The following is an 18,047-nucleotide window of genomic DNA, read 5'->3' as shown; positions in this document are numbered from 1 at the left end:
TATCTGCTACCCCAAGGGATTAAAGTCATGATCTAGTAAACACTACATTTTGTGGCATTACAATGATGTTTACATCATTTCTTCTTCTTCTTCTTCTTCTTCTTCTTTTTAGGTTCGATTCTCGCCAAAGGAGAAGTTGAACCACATTATTATGGCAAGCCCATTGTAAGGCTTCGATCACTAGTGTAGATACTATTGTTTGTTCTAAAAAAAAAAAAATATGCATAGATGTTCTGCTTTGGCTTCCAAATTATGGAAATTTATTTTTTTCATGTTCTTTTTTGTTTGTTATTAGTTATTTTATTATATATTTTGTTTTTGTTTTTTGTCAACATTTTCTATTTGTTATTTGTGGGATCACGGAAAGACATGTTATATTATAGTTTGGAGTTTTGAACTAATGTTATCAACAATTGACAATTACACTTGGCTATAAGATATGAACGCTCATCAAGCAATATCATGACGCAAATATGGCTTTGCTTCGTTAGAGTGTACTTATAATCAGTCTTATGTCGGGTTTAGGAAATTTTTCCCCTTGTACCAATTAGAAGTTTATATGAATGATTTTAAGATCCTACGAAAATATTTGTGACTTAGGGAATGAGTTGAGCTCAAGTGAGAAGAAAACAAATAACCTAACTTAGCATTTAGTATTTGATCTATATCTGTGGAATCTATCAAGTTGAGGAGAGATCCTATGTCAAAGGTGTAAGTAATGGGCCAACCTCATCCAACCATAATGTTAATTGCCATGACATATTGTTCTTGTTTGGATCAGAATAATCAACAAAGTAGCTATAAATAACATAAAGCAAAAACGGATAGGTATGTTCATCTTTCACATTTGTTTTGACATTCAACAAAGAAAGTTCTACAAGATCAACCACAACCGCACAACGAACAACAATTGGTTCTATTCGTAACCCTACTTTGATACCAACGCCGTTCGTGTGTTAATCTCGTCCTTACGTCCAAAGTTTAAGATTAAGGGATTTATATGTTTTGAACTATGAACTTCTTAATGGTATAAGGAAATAAGTAATTTTGTGGCAGATGCTTTGGCTATTGTTGCTCATCTTATTCTCATGTAATCGTGTTTGGATGCAGATCCGTCTGAGGCTCATTGGCTTGGTTGCTCTAAGCATTTGTAATTTATTGCTTCTTATTACAAGGAAAAAAGAAACAAGTCAAACGAAAAAAAAGTGTGCAAAAATCGCTATCCATGTGTGAAAAGATGTTGAATAATCATTTATATCCTCCACTGCCCAAAGGCCCCAAAACACAAGCTCTGGCTATTACATGTGGTAATGTTTAATCTTCTCTGAGATGGATCACAATCACTCCATTTATGTGAACATATATCATGCTTTTGACTTGAATTTCTGCCATTTTGTAGGACATAGAGGACCCCTTATCTGGGTTCATGGCCATTTCTATTTAGGGCTACACTAATTCTCACTTCTCTTTGTCCTTCATTTTTGTTCTGTTATGTCGTTGGAATTCAATTTTTCCAAAAGACAGAATGTGAAATTGAATTGAGAGTGCTGTTGTCAGCTGCCATGTAACAAATGTGGCAAGGAAACTACAGCCTTTTGGACTTGTCCTGTTGTTTGGCCAGGCGCAAAATATGAATATGATTTGAGTTTGGCCGGTTCGGGTCTAAACTACTTTAGAAACATTTTATTTGGTTAATTTCTCATATGTGTGTGTGTGTGTGTGTGTGTGTATATATATGTTGAAAATGCTGATGGGTAGTGAATGTCCACAGTATTTTGGTGGAGTTTTTCAATGCCCTCACAGATCGACTTTTAACATTTGCATTATGTATGAATAAACATATACATTGTCAATTCCCATGACAGTTTGAAAACTGAGTAGGAATTCAGGATGTCATTTGTCAAAAAGTGAGTTGTAAATTTCAAATGTAGTAATACGAGTTGCTCTATAAATAGAGCACTCGACTGCAATCAAAACATATACAAGAAAATATAAGAAGAATAGAACGAGAGAAAAATATCAGTAACATCATCTATTCCTCTGCCTTTTATTTGTTATCCTCTTGTGCTATATTTTTAGTGTGACATTTAACATCTACCTTGCACCTACCATTAAAAAGGTTATCTCTCTAACTTTGACCTATTTATAACACGTTATCAGCACGAGTCTCTAAATATAATTATTCTCTCATCTCTCTTCGCCGAACAAAAGAAAGAAAGAAAAAATGTTTCCCCTAAGGTTTTTACTGTTCATCTTCTTCCTCTGCCTCAACTGCGCGGTATATCCTCGCGACGAACTGTTTACTCCATGCCTGCTCTTAGTTCTCAATCTAACGGTTACATACATCTTTGATTACTTGTTTGGTGTAGAGATTGATTACTAACCCAATATTTATTTATGTTAATTTTACTGCAATCCAAGATGGTGCGGTACAATCGCCCATCTTAAACTGCAAATTTATTCTTACTGCGATCCAAGACGGTGCGGTATCATCGCCTATCTTGGATTGCAGATTTAATTTTACTACAAATTTTAGGTGGAGCGGTATAATCGCCCACCCTACCCTGCATATATAAATTTACCTGCTGTTTAATTTCCTTGCAATTTTATGTGGTGCGGTATAATCGCCCACACTACTCTGCATATTTAAATTTTCCTATTACTTGAGTGGTGCGAAATAATCGCACATTCTATATTACATTATTTCAATGAGAATGGTGCGGTACAATCGCCCTCCTCATTCACCCTGAAAATCTCGAGCCAAAAGTTTCAAGTGCTTATCATTTTGGCCTGAAGATCAAAATGAAAAATTTGTAAGAACCAAAAGTTCTAACATCATATTCCTCCAGGAATACATATTATTGCAAGTTCTTACACATCTAATTTTTTTTCAGAAAAGAAAATGGCGAACTTGGCGAAGCTTGAATTTGCTACCCTGGATATTACCGGGAAGAATTACCTGACCTGGGTACTGGATACCAAGATCCATCTGGAAGCAGAGAATCTTGGAAATACCATCAGGGAAGAGAGCAACTCATCCTCTCAAGATCGGGCAAAGGCCATGATTTTCATTCGCCGCCATCTTGATGAGGAGCTAAAGAGCGAGTACTTAACGGTTGAAGATCCGTTAGCTCTCTGGAATGCCTTGAGAAACAGATACAATCACCAGACAACGGTGATTCTTCCAAGGGCCCGCTATGAGTGGACTCATCTGAGGATCCAAGACTTCAAGTCAGTGGCAGAGTACAATTCTGCGTTGTTCAGAATTACCTCTCAGATGAAGCTCTGTTGGGACATTATTACTGAGGAACATATGCTGGAAAAGACTCTCAGCACATTTCATGCCTCCAACGTGCTCCTCCTACAGTAGTATAGAACGCGAGGCTACACTGAGTACAACCAGCTGATATATGTGCTCTTAGTAACTGAACAGAATAATGAGCTCCTGATGAAAAACCATTATTCTCGACCTACTGGATCTGCACCATTCCCAAAAGTGAATGCTGCTTCCCTCGAAGTGAATGCCACATCCTTTGGTGGTGATAATCATAAACGAGGACGTGGCCACAAGCGAGGTCGATGGAATAGAAAAGGCAAGAACCATGGAGTTCAGTTTCACAACCAGGTTCCGAGGCATAATTCTGGCCCGAGCTTCAAAAATGCGAATCGCCACAAAGGCAAAGCTCATATGAACAATGCTCCTAGAAACTCTGAAGGAGCCTGCCATAGGTGTGGTGGCAATGGGCATTGGGCGCGTACTTGTCGTACCCCAAAAACATCTAGTGGATCTGTATCAAGCCTCCCTCAAGGAGAAGGGTGTCGAGACCAATTTTCTCGGGCAGGCTAGACCAATGGATATACCTGATCCAATGTTTGACTTATCAGGGCAATTGAACACAACTCATCTAGATGTTCCAGACTTTATTGTGGAAAGGGGAAATGAAGTATACCGGTCCGATTGAATCATTGATGTACTTTTATTATGCTGAACTTGTAGTATTTCAAATTAAATAAAAGTGGCATGTAAATTTCTTGTTATAACTTGCTTTTAACTCTGATTCTCTTACTCAGAGAGCATGGATAAAAACTATGGTTATTCTCAGAACATGAGAAATGGCGGAGATATTTGTCTTGCAGATAGTGCAACCACACATACAATACTTCGTGATCGGAAGTATTTCTCAAGCTTAATACTTACAAGAGTAGGGGTAACAACAATATCAGGACCTTTACATGTAATTGAAGGTTCAGGGAAAGCCCAGATTATATTACCAAATGGAACAATATTGTCCATACAGAATGCATTGTATGCTACTCGATCTACTCGAAATTTGTTGAGTTTCAAAGACATACGTTTAAATGGATACCACATTGAAACAAAAAGTGCAGAAAATGTGGAGTATCTATGCATTACCTCTAATGATACCCAGAAGCGTATATTGGAGAAGTTGCGTGGTATGTCGAGTGGATTGTATTATACATACATAAGGACAATTGAATCACATACTGTCATGAACCAGAAGTTCATTGATTCAAAAGTTTACATACTTTGGCATGACCGTCTGGGTCATCCAGGATCTACCATGATGCGTAGGATCATTACCAACTCTAATGGACATCCATTAATGAGCAAACACATTGTTGTCTTAAATGATAACCCTTGCAAAGCTTGTTCTCAAGGGAAGTTGGTAATTAGACCATCTCAACTAAAGGTTGATGCTGAATCCCCATCATTTCTGCAAAGAATTCAAGGGGATATTTGTGGGCCTATTCAACCATCATGTGGACCATTTCGATATTTTATGGTTTTGGTTGATGCATCTACCTAATGGTCACATGTTTGTCTCTTGTCTACTCGAAATGTAGCCTTTGCGAGACTTCTTGCTCAGATAATTAAGTTACGAGCACAGTTCTCAGATTATCCCATTAAGTCAATCCGACTTGATAATACTGGTGAATTTACGTCTCAAACCTTTGATGATTATTGCATGACATTGGGCATTGATGTTGAACACCCTGTTCCTCATGTCCATACTCAAAATGGTTTAACAGAAGCATTGATCAAGCGACTTCAGTTAATAGCTTGCACTCTGCTTATGAAAACCAAGTTACCAGTCTCTGCATGGGGACATGCCATCTTACATGCTGCATCATTGGTTCGATTGAAACCTATAGCCAACCATCAATATTCTTCAGTATAACTCGTGTTTGGTCATCAACCAAACATTTCCCATTTACGAGTTTTTGGTTGTGCTGTTTATGTGCCTATTACACCACCACAACACACCAAAATGGGACCTCAGCGTAGACTGGGAATTTATGTGGGTTTTGATTCACCATTTATCATTAGATATTTGGAACCCTTAACAGGTGATATGTTTACAGCTTGTTTTGCTGATTGTCACTTTGATGAGACAATTTTCCCGTCGTTAGGGGGATAAAATACCGTTCCAGAAGAACGAAAAGAGCTGACATGGGTTATTCCCACCTTGTCTCATTTTGATCCTCGCAGCATTCAATGTGAAAATGAAGTGAGAATGATCGTTCATCTTCAAAGCATTGCCAATCAAATGCCAGATGCATTTAATGATGCTATGAATGTGACAAAATCACATATACCAGCTGCAAATGCACCTGCAAGAATTGATGTCCCTGTTGGACAAAATAAAGTGGCATCGAATGATTCATCTGGTGCACACCTGAAGCGTGGTAGACCCCAAGGTTCAAAAGATTTAGCCCCTCAAAAGAGAAAGTCGAGGGCACAACTGAATTCAAATGAAATCATTCAGGAAGAGAAAATGAATGATACATCCACAATTCATGATTCTGGACTTCTAGAAAAAGAAAATGTCCTTGATGAGACATATGTCCCTGAAGAGACAGAAGTACATGAAAGCAAAGAAATCTCCATAAACTATGCATGTACAAATGAATTGTGGGATCGGAATGAAATAATCATCGATGATATGTTTGCATTCGTAGTAGCCACTGAAATCATCTTAAGTGATGATATTGAGCCCCGCTCTGTTGATGAATGCAAATAGAGACAGAATTGGCCTAAATGGAAAGATGCAATCCAAGCTGAATTAAATTCCTTGGAAAGGCGGAATGTTTTTGGACCAGTAGTCCAAACCCTGCCTAGTGTAAACCCCGTGGGTTACAAATGGGTATTCACAAGGAAACGCAATGAGAAAAACGAGATCGCAAGATACAAAGCACGACTCATTGCACAAGGCTTTTCTCAAAGACCTGGAATTGATTATGAGGAGACATACTCTCCTGTAATGGACGCAATTACGTTCCGTTACTTAATAAGTTTAGTGGTTTCAGAAAGGCTTGACATGCGACTTATGGATGTCATCATTGCGTATCTATATGGAGAATTAGATACTGACATCTATATGAAAGTCCCAGAAGGACTTAAGTTGCCTAAAACAAGTAACAAACCACGAGGTATGCTCTCGATCAAATTAAGGCGATCATTGTATGGTCTGAAACAATCTGGACGAATGTGGTATAATCATCTCAGTGAGTATTTGATCAAAGAAGGGTATATCAACAATGTTATTTGCCCTTGTGTGTTCATTAAGAAATCCAATTATGGATTCGCTATAGTGGCAGTATATGTTGATGATATGAATCTAGTTGGAACTCCTGAAGAGCTCAATAAAACTGCTGAATATCTGAAAAGTGAATTGGAAATGAAAGATCTTGGGAAAACAAAATATTGTCTCGGCCTGCAGATCGAGCATTGTGCTAGTGGAATTTTGGTCCACCAATCAGCTTACATTGAAAAAATTATGAAGCAATTTGGTATGGACAAGGCTTATCCACTCAACACGCCAATGGTCGTTCGTTCTTTGGACATTAAGAAAGATCCATTCCGTCCAAAAGAAGATGATGAACTGGTCCTTGGTCCAAAAGTGCCATATCTGAGTGCAGTAGGTGCTTTGTTGTATTTAGCACAATGTAGTAGACCAGATATAGCTTTTTCAGTTAACTTGTTAGCAAGGTATAGCTCTGCTCCAACAATTCGCCATTGGAAGGGTATCAAACATGTATTGCGATACCTTCGTGGGACAACAGACATGGGTCTCTTCTACTCAAAGAACTCCACAAATGATTAGGTCCTTGTTGGATATGCAGATGCTGGTTTCCTCTCTGATCCGCATAAAGCCCGCTCACAAATTGGATATGTGTTTAAGAATGGAGATACAGCAATCTCATGGCGCTCAACCAAGCAAACATTAGTTGCTACATCTTCAAATCATTCAGAAATACTTGCTTTACATGAAGCAAGTCGTGAATGTTCTTGGTTAAGATCAATGATCCATCATATTCGGAATTCATGTGGTCTAGCTTCGAAGACAAACAACCCAACTGTTATCCATGAAGATAATGCAGCCTGTGTTGCCCAAATGAAGGAATGATTCATCAAGGGCGATAAGACTAAACACATATCTCCAAAGTTTTTCAGTGCACATGAGCTTCAGAAGGCTAAAGTTATTGAAGTTAGACAAATCCGTTCAAATGAAAATCTGGCAAACTTCTTCACCAAATCTCTACCAAAGTGTACGTTTCAGAAGTTAGTGCAAAGCATCGGATTACGTCGACTTACCAAACAGCTAAATTTGGAGAATGCGGAATCAGGGGGAGATACATATCAGGGGGAGCATCCATGATACATGCTTGTTGTACTCTTTTTCCTTCGATTAGGATTTTTCCCACTGGGTTTTTCCTATCAAGGTTTTAACGAGGCAACATAAGCATACTTGACACTATATCAACAATCCAGGAAAAGTTATACTCTTTTTCCTTCGCTATGGTTTTTCCCACTGGGTTTTTCCAAGCAAGGTTTTAACGAGGCAACTGATGTTGATATGTGGGCATCCAAGGGGGAGTGTTGAAAATGCTGATGGGTAGTGAATGCCCACAGTATTTTGGTGGAGTTTTTCAATGCCCTCACAGATCGACTTTTAACATTTGCATTATGTATGAATAAACATATACATTGTCAATTCCCATGACAGTTTGAAAACTGACTATGGGAATTCAGGATGTCATTTGTCAAAAAGTGAGTTGTAAATTTCAAATGTAGTAATACGAGTTGCTCTATAAATAGAGCACTCGACTGCAATCAAAACATATACAAGAAAATATAAGAAGAAAAGAACGAGAGAAAAATATCAGTAACATCATCTATTCCTCTGCCTTTTATTTGTTATCCTCTTGTGCTATATTTTTAGTGTGACATTTAACATCTACCTTGCACCTACCATTAAAAAGGTTATCTATCTAACTTTGACCTATTCATAACAATATATATATATATGTATATATAATGTATATGTATATACCAAGTAAATTTCAAATTTTGTGGTCAACAATCGACCTTCAAATCTCCTCTTTTTAGAAGGAAGTTGGTTCACAGAGGAAAGCATAATAAAACACTGATTGTAATGGGTAATTTTTTTTTAGCTTAAATGTTTGTGTGCAATGAACTATGTTAGTAAGTTGAGTCTTAAATGTTAAAATTGGTTGTGCTAAATAAATTATCATGTTGGAGATGACATTCAAAGCGCAAGTCCAAGCAATGATCGTTGTTCTAACATATGTAAGTTATAATATTTAAGTTTAGGATGGTAACTTTGACCTGGAAAATATAGATGCATTAGGAGAAATGTATTATTTACGCACTTACTTACTGTGTTGCGTGGAATGCCTTAATGTGCTTAGAATTACATGAACTTTTAAGAGCAAGTTTTTATGGTTGTTGGATATTTTGTAGCGAAGTTTCAGCTCCATTGGCACTCGAGAGGATGTGAACACTCAAGTTTAAATCTTCTTATCAACTAGCTCTTGATCTAGTGACTCTTTTCAATATTTAAAGAGATTCTAAATTTTAGGCTTCCAGCTCCCTCCTCAATTAATCAAAAAGTTAAGATCTCCCTCCCTCCCTCTAAATCACAAACAAATTAATGATAACATAAAAAATATGGTTTCAGCCTTCAGGTACGATGCTCCTAGCTGAAATGCTAAGAAAAGTTTTGAAATGGGTACCAATCTTGTCCATAACTTGAGTAATTTGTCGGGATGATGTGACAAATTCAATTGTCAAAGAGCTTTGGCCCGATGCTTCTTCCCCCAAAAAATGCTCCCTATGCCTAACATAATATACAAATGATTGTTCTACGTTCTGTTATTTGTTAAAACAAAACGTGATAAACTAATTTACATAGCATTCACAATGTATTTCTTTCCATTCCGTTCCTCTGGATTTAAACAATATTTTGCTTGTAATACAATGGTATATTTACATCAAGGAGTGAAGAATTTAGGTTAAAATACAATGGTATATTTACATCAAGGAGTGAAGAATTTAGGTTAAGCTGCATAATGAGTTTTCTTTAGTATCAAATTTGATATGCATGAAAGTTAAACCTAAGAACTTTCAGTTATAAATGAAAAAGAATATTACGAGATTGTAGTACTAAGTGATACATTCAATTATCCTTAATGCACATATATTTATGTACAGTTTTGAATAAGTTACCATTACAACGACGATCTAAATAAATCTCAACACACATATAGTCATAGTGTACATATGCAGTGATTTACCAGTGAAAATAGTGTCCATAGTGATACCCTGGTTCTAAGGAAACCTCCTACTCGACCACTACAAATCAAGTAACCAATGTTTGTGGGACAAACCATGTTGTGGGGCTATCTTTGCCTGATTGTATGTCTGTAGAACATGATTGAGTGAGTAGTATATGCTAATTAATTGCATTATAATAACAATAGTCATAATCTCACTCGCAATTTTATAATTTTTATGTTTAGTTAGAAAGTCATCCAGAAAATAAAAAGAAAATTAGAAAGGAAAAGAAAATGTCTCGTCCATACAAAGAGATGGATTTTCCCTAAAGTCAAACCATATTTTTTGTTTACAGCTGTTAGTTTGAATAAAAATCCACTATTTTTTTTTTTTTTTTTTGAGAAAAAAATCCACTAATTATATATGAGCTTTGTTGAATTAATGGAATGAGCATCCTTTCCAGATCCTTTTTGTGAGGATTCTGAAGATCTTTCAATCACGTCCGTTGGTTGTATATTGTACGATCAGTTTTCGTCAGCTACTATTTATATTCAATTTTAAATAAAAAATTTACAATGATTTCTGACCGCACAATATACAATAAACAGACATGATTAGAGGATCCCAAAAATCCTTACAAAGAAGATCTAAAGAGGATCCTGATTCGAATTAATCTCTATGTGTTATAAATTTTGATTAATTAATCTACTTCTCAATGCACTTTTTCATTGGGATCAGTCGTATGCAAGGTCAGATTTTTATGTTAACGGCCAAAAAGATTTATATATTGCAGGCAACTTTTAGGAATTAATTATTTTAGTGAAGAATAATACTAACCTTTGAATTAAATTAATTGTGATTAGTTGTTATTCAGTATTGTAAGTGAGAAGTCTTAGATTTGAATATCGTGGATAGCGAATTAGATTCCAAATTATGATGCCCATTGTGTAGCTTAGCCAAACTCCCGCTCTTGATAATGTAAAATATATCATTGTACTAAAAAATATTAATTATCATTAATAGATACTATATGTAATATTTTGTATTTGTTATGTGTGTGTTTCTCCTCCTCGGTATATTTATTTGTGCTAATCCTTCTGGAGCTTAAGAATCATACAAGAAATACAATTAAGTATATGGATCTAGTCCATGTCTAACCCTATTTCTAATTTACATAATCACACTTTTTTTTTTATTTTTTATTATGGATATAATTTAGAAGGAATAGATATATTATATCTAATATTCTTATACTTTTTTCCAAAAATTTAGAACCAATATTGGCCAAGTTCAGTAGAAATTTGAATCAATAATATAGGTCCTCCCTTTTAAAATTAATTTTTCAGATAGACCATATAAAGTCAGACCTGTTGACCTATCTTATTTCTAATCCTTATTTCGCCACAAGTGCTTGAACATGTTTACCTAACAGAAACGGGAAAAGAAATAAACCGAAAAGCTTGAAAATAGGAGAAGTAAGGAAAGTGAATCTAAACCACTAGTCCTCCTAGTCGATCCGATATCTTAATTTTTGTATTTATTTACGGATTTTAAGAGAAATTTATACTTTTTTTATTCTTTACGTGTAAGTAAATGCATGTAGAAGTTAAGAAGTGAAATGATTCCCTTACCATATTTTAGTAAACCTATAAAACTTAATAATCGAAATGATTTCAATTCTGTCAATTAGTACTACAGTATAGTGGTATTTGTGGTGCAAAAAATACTCCCAAAAATCCTGCAGGCAACACATGATTTTTTTAGCCAAGAATGATTGCTCTTATTAAACGAGCACGGCGTCCCATGCTCACCTCAACATAGCGGACTAGACTGCTCAGAGCTCCACTACACGAAAAGTCAAAGGTATTTAATGATAGGATTATCCCTAAATTAATCCTGTCATAAATAGGTTTGACTAAAAAAAATCCTATCATAAATACATTTTTAATTGAAGACGAACTCTGTCAAGTAAGTAATCTCAATCACATTTATTATGGGATAATTACCTTTATTTCCACTATATTATTTACACAATATCTTGGGAATATTCTCACCAAATCAACCCTAAATGCCCAGCCACCTCCTCTATAAATACCCTATTTCTCCACCAAAAGTGAGAGAGCTTTTCTATACACATAAAACCCTAGGAGCACTCATCATAGGCGTGTGAGGCTTTTAAGTTCGATTCTCGTCAAAGGCAAATTTGAACACTTACTGTAGATAATATCGTTTGTTAAAAGAAATTGATTTCAATTCCTATTCTTTACAAGTAAACACACCCTAAAACGTATATGGACTATACTAACAACAAGTTAAGTTACTATCATCTTGACCAGAATGGCAAGGGACGAGACTATGATATGTCGGGTTTTGGTCATCAGCACCATCCCATCCTCAATTATGACAACAGTCCATTAGGGCAATAATATAAGTCATGCAATGACCAAAAGGCATTTGAAAGGGTACATGATATGAACCAAAGCCTTACAAATTTTAAAATGAATCAAGGACTAAGGTCCATATATTACGTGGAGTGTAGGGTTTCCAATACTAAAGTGAGATGGTCCCATTTCACAAATGGTAAAAAGCATACTATGTATATGAAACATGTGACCTCATGTGATTTAGATAGCGACATTGTTATCGGTTGCCTTGTCATGCAAATCCCTTTTGTAATATTTAGCAAACAAGTTGTCGCTAGTATTACAATGTAATGGTACTATTCTTTATTTGTAGGGATTTTTTATAGTACTTCGAAATATTTGACTTTTAACCGTTAGATCTTTAGTCAAAAACATAAAAATCAAGATTTAACAGTGAAAAAGTCTGGAGTATTCTATACTACGATATAATTGTTGGTATTTATAAGTGTATAATTTTAGATTCAACTCTCAAGACTGACGAATTTAATCCTTAAATGGTTGATTCATTATGTGGCCTGACTAATTCATTGTGTAGCTCAATGTGAATTGTAAAAATAACCAGCAAGAAAGCTTTAGAAAAAAACTAAGCCCAAAAAGGAAGTGAAAGCAAAGAAATGTTTTTGGGGTGCCCCTGCCTCCATCCCCACCCATGGCAAGGGATTTGCAGCATTTCGGGCGGAAGTCGAGGCTTTGAATGTGTTTAAGAGAAAATCATAGTTTTAGTTTAGGTGAAGCAACTTAATAAAAAGTCATTGTTTGGCAATTATTCTGGACAGTTTGCTAATGGAGATGTCATTATTCTTGATGGTCCAGCTAAGCACGCCATATTAGGCACCGTTTTAGTTGTACTTTTGGTACTTTGCCATACGAACATTTGATAGAAGTAAAATGGATTTGTATTGTGATGGGTAGAGATTTTAAGGTTCTTTGAGTCTTAAAAATAGAAGTTCAAGCATAGGTACGGAATTGGAACTCAATGCATGTCATGCGTTTATTTTTGTTTTTCTCATCATGTGATTGAAAAACTTCTATACGTGCATTGTATGTCAACTGTCTTTTTTCTCTCGTCATTTGACAATAATAAAGAGAAACTCCTATTGTACATGTTTCATGTTGCCTCTCTCTCTCTCTCATTGTTTATGTGGCATGCCACAAAACACAAATATATTCTTTCGATAATGGTAAACAATGCATTATGACGATAAATGACAGAATCTAGACTCACTTGTAAAGTACCTTACTAAGAAGTACCATTGTTTAAGAGAGATTACTTTTAATGAGAGTAAGATTGCATTGTTGAAGTAACTTTATAATGTTATTCAACAATTCGAACAATTTGTATTTAAAAGCTTAGTAATGAAGCATCATTGCATAAAATCTATAAAACTAAAAATTGTTTGACCATTTATTATTCTTGCGAAAATCTCAAAATTTATCGAATTGTTGTGTTCGTCTAAAATTATGTGCCCATACTTAGATGATAAAATCATTTTAATTTCGCATGGGGTCTAAGCAAATAGATTGCTCAGCTCTTCAAATTGCATTAAGCGTTAGGCCTGCACGCAAAATCGATAGTTTCTCAGTTACTAGATCACATAAACACTGTTTTTTTTTTTTTTTTTTTTGTCAATGATCACATATAAAGATTACATTTACTTACCAATATAAAAAGATTACATTAATAGAAGAAAGCAAGAGTAATATAGCATTCCAAATCTAAGAAGAAATATAGTCTCCTAAGAGAGAAATTTTGTGACAGCCCGTCCTGAATGGGTATATTATTTTATCCTCGAGAGTAAGGAAATGACTTAATTGCCCTTGAACGTTGAGATGTGTTGTGTGTGATATGTTTTTGGTTGTGGTCCAATTCCTAACTTTCCTATACTTTTGGAACTACTTAGGACTTAGGTTTTATTTTCTTTTATTTTTGGTTGGTGACCCACTAGGACCACACACACACACATACCCAAACCTCTCCGTTGACCATCTCTCTCTCCTTCTCTCGAATTTCATCCGTTGTCCATACAAGTTGTACGGTCACTCTTCAAACTAGCTTTATCTTACATGGATCGATGTGGAGGAGGTTGCTTTTGTGTTCTTTGTGAGCTCAGGAGCTCATCCATACCCTTAGTTCGACGTGAAAGCTCGTAAAACCCGAAAACTAGAGAACCCAGTTTTGGGTTACTGTTCATGCAGTCATGATTGTGGACTTTTCTTCGAGTTTTAAGGTTCTAGGGAGTTTTAGGACGTCTTCACGAAGCTTAAGGAAGAAAGTTGGAGTGTTTTGGACGTCGGGAAGCTTAGTTTTGGAGAGTTGCAGTGGTGGCCAGATTATCGTGGGTTTTTCCAGCAAGATCCCATTAGATTTAAGTCCTAAAAGTGGTAAGGTTTTGTTCTACTCATTGTAAGCTTTATTTTGGTACAAATTTCATGGATTTTGGTTAAGAAATGAGAAAGATATGAAGTTTTAAAGTTTTTCCAGAAACTGGCGAAAATTCGAGTTTTAGACGGCGGCGGACGGCGGTGACCGGCGAGGCTCGTCGGAGAAAGAGACGAATATTCCGTCAGAGTTGACCAAATATTCTAACGGCGTCAGGTAACGTCGTTAACTTCTGTTAAGGTTTTAACAGAATATTCCTAACTGCCGTTAACTGTTCCGTTAGGGTTGGCCGCGCGTGAGGGCACGTCTGGCGGTGCCTTGGCCAGCGTGTGGGTGGTCGGAAAATTTTTCTAAAAATATAGGGATGTTCGTGGTGTTGAGTAGATCATGTTGGTATATTCAAACACCCCATTTGAGCAATGTATGAGAAGTTATTAGTTAGTTTCGTTTATGTGCTTTAAGTTGTTTCGCATATAGGTGAGGCCTATCCTCAAGACAAGGGTAGTCAATCGAGGCTTGGGGGCTACGACCATTCCACATACCAGTGAGTGGGCTTTTGGTTTTCTGTATATACCTATATACTTGAGATTTTTCCCAGAAAATCGATTTAAATGAAATTGTGTTTAGAAATGCCATGCATATTGATTTATACGTAGATCATTGAATTAATATAGTATGCATAAATGTGATTTGACGTTGTGAACGCTCAGGTAAGTACCAGGTGAGTTGTAGATTGTTTATGTAAGTTGATGATTATGTGAGATGTGTTAGTGCTCCCGCCATAGTGAGGGCATAGTCCTTCACGTGATGTTCACCTCCCGCACCATATGCTCACCTTGGATCCAAGTTAGGTGCAGAGTCCTGTAGTACAGACCACTATAGATGGTTCTGACTCGTAGGTGAGCCGCGATTATTTGTACAGTCTTCACGTGATCGTAGCACTTAAGCATATTTATTTACACCTAGTCCTGTCATACAAACCACTTTAGATGGTTCCGACTAGTGTGCAGGTATATTTGTTGAGATATGGATTTAAGCCATACAGGTCACGTTAGGTGACTCTGGCTGACATATCATTTTGCATTGATTTATATCACCTAGCTTGCATACTTTCATGTTGAGATATCTGACATGGCATATATATATATGAGGATTTTGCTATTTAAGCATGGTTGTGGTATAGTTATGTATTCTATTTTCTGGGAAATTATACAGGTTTTACGACGAGGGGTCTTTGATAATTGAAATGGTTTTAAAAAGTTTTGTTTTTGCCCACTCACACTTTCTATTTTGCGCCCCTCCAGGTTTTAGTTAGGAGTGCTTTTTGGTGGCTTGCGAGGAATCCACAGCAACTCTGACAGGTTATCACCATTGTATGGTCATCTTTAGGTGTTGTATAATTAGTATTCGTCCTGCTGGACTGCACTTAGGCTACTTATGCTCTGGTTGTGAATTCACACTTAGTTTCGTTTTGCACTTATTCTTATCTAGTGCTCTAATTAGTTTGGTTTTTTTAGTTATTCGCATTTCTTATATTAATATTGCTTGTGCACTGTGCACATGGCTACGTCACCCTCACGTGATAGCCAGCAAGCCTTGATTTCGATCGGGGTGTGTCAGTTTGGTATTAGAGCGTAGGTTTAGCAGTCTTGCATATTTTGTGAATATTCTAATTATTTTGGTGTCTTTTGTCAGAACTATGCCGCCTCGTAGAGAGCCACGTCGTCTAGCTGAGCCTAGTTTCCCCGATATAGCTCAGTTAGGGGAAGCTATAACCAATGCGATTCAGTCTTCGCTTCGCCCTCCTCAGAGGACTCCCTTGGAGACTATGTATAACTTGAAGTTGGATAAGTTTAAGGGTAATGAAGGACATGAAGGAGCAGAGCAGTGGCTCGATCATCTGAAAAAGACTTTCTAAGTGATGTAAAGTCAAGGGAATCTTCATCCTGAAAGGTGGGTCAAGATGACTACATGGTTCTTAGGTAAAGAACCAACATCTTGGTGGAGACATGAGGCTTATCAGTTGACCCCAGCGGAAATTGCTGATGAAAGAGATGATAAAGGTAAAGGTCAATCGTCTCAAGGACCTTGCAAGACTCAGAACTTTAAACGAAGTGAAGCTAGTTCCAGTTCTTCCAGCGGGGGTTTTAGTGCCACTGGTCAGAGAAGAGGTGGTAGATTTTCTAGAGGTCCTAGATTCCAGAGACAGGGGGTGCTAGTAGAGGAAGTGCTCCGTTGTGCCGCAGATGGAATAACAGACATTTTAGCGAGTGCAGGAGGCAGCAGTGGATGTTTTACTTGTGGTAAAATGGGGAATATAACTATAAATTTTCCTCAGAATTAGCAGAGGCCCCAACAGCCTTCCTTGCCACCACCAGCACCGATCTAGCAAGTTCCAGAGTTTGGTAGTTGTGGTCAGATGGGTCGTGGTGGTGCTTACCATTATCAGGGTGACGCTGCTTCTTATGCTTCAGAGCAGTATCAGTATTCCTAGGATCCTTATTATCAGAGTAGGTATCCTCAGTATTCTGGAGGTTATACGCCGTATCTTTCCATTCCAACTGGTGGATCTCAGTGGTACCAGGGAGGATAGCCCTAGCAAGTAGGGATTGCTTTTAGTAGTGCAAGATCTTCGAGGCAACCTGGTCAGCCAAGTCAAGGCCATGGTGTGCAGGGGCGAAATAATCAAGCTAGTAGAGGTCGTGGGGGACGACAACAAGCCTAGGGATATATTAACAATATCTCTCTGCAGTATGCTCAGAATCATCCGGACTTGATCATGGGTACGTTAAACATTCTTGGTCACTTTGCTAGAGTTTTAATTGATTGTGGTGCTACACATTCTGTCATTTCTCATACCTTTGTTCAAGTGACGCCAACTCATCCTACACCTCTAGGGTATGATTTAGAGTTTGCTATGCCTAAAGGGGAGAGATGTTATGTTGATTGTATTTATCCAGGATGTATAGTGATGGTAGAGGATATAATTATGCCAGCTAACCTTATCCCGTTAGATATTGTTGATTTTGATGTGATTTTGGGCATAGATTGGTTACATTATAATCTAGCCAATATAGATTGCTACAGGAAAACAGTTACTTTTGTGGGTGAGCAGAGTGGGGTGAGGCATGGTGTTATTTCTGCCATAAGAGCTAAAACGTTGTTAGAGAAAGGTTGTCAGGGATATTTAGCTCATGTGGTGTTAAATGATGTTGCTCCTAGTAGTGTGAATGATGTAAAAGTAGTTAGGCATTTTCTTGATGTATTCCCTGATGATTTACCTAGATTGCTGCCAGACCGAGATGTGGAGTTCACTATTGGTATGTTTCCAGGTACAGACCCTATATCTTTAACTCCTTATCGAATGACTCCTGCTGAATTGACGGAATTGAAGATTCAGTTGCAGGAATTAGTTGATAAAGGTTTTATTTGGCCTAGTACTTCACCCTGGGGAGTTCCAGTGTTATTTGTGAGGAAGAAAGACGAGACTTTGAGGCTATGCATTGATTATAAGCAATTGAATCGGGTAACAATTAAAAATCGTTATCCATTGCCACGTATAGATGATTTATTTGATCAGCTTCGAGGCGCCTGCGTATTTTCTAAGATTGATTTGAGGTTTGGTTACTATCAGTTGAAGATT

The 18,047-nt window shown here is 37.0% G+C and overlaps 1 protein-coding gene across 1 annotated transcript; it reads left to right on the top strand.

The window, feature by feature from the left end:
* Window positions 1–2,902: 2,902 nt before the first annotated feature.
* Window positions 2,903–3,370, top strand: LOC137736111 (uncharacterized). Its single transcript, XM_068475443.1, has 2 exons — window positions 2,903–3,105; window positions 3,157–3,370. Exons 1-2 carry the CDS (start codon window positions 2,903–2,905, stop codon window positions 3,368–3,370), a joined length of 417 nt encoding a protein of 138 aa, XP_068331544.1.
* The last annotated feature ends 14,677 nt before the right edge of the window (window positions 3,371–18,047 follow it).

Source organism: Pyrus communis, chromosome 6 (assembly GCF_963583255.1).
Source record: "Pyrus communis chromosome 6, drPyrComm1.1, whole genome shotgun sequence".
Taxonomy (NCBI): Eukaryota; Viridiplantae; Streptophyta; class Magnoliopsida; order Rosales; family Rosaceae; genus Pyrus; species Pyrus communis.
Note: the sequence above shows the minus strand (reverse complement) of the source record. Positions and strands in the feature narration are given on the sequence as shown.

Excerpts from the sequence above, each read along its gene's own strand:
- LOC137736111 (XM_068475443.1), top strand. The coding sequence starts at position 2,903 with ATGGCGAACTTGGCGAAGCTTGAATTTGCTACCCTGGATATTACCGGG. Across the intron at positions 3,106-3,156 it reads GATGAGGAGCTAAAGAGCGA|ATACAATCACCAGACAACGG; the intron begins GTACTTAACGGT and ends CTTGAGAAACAG.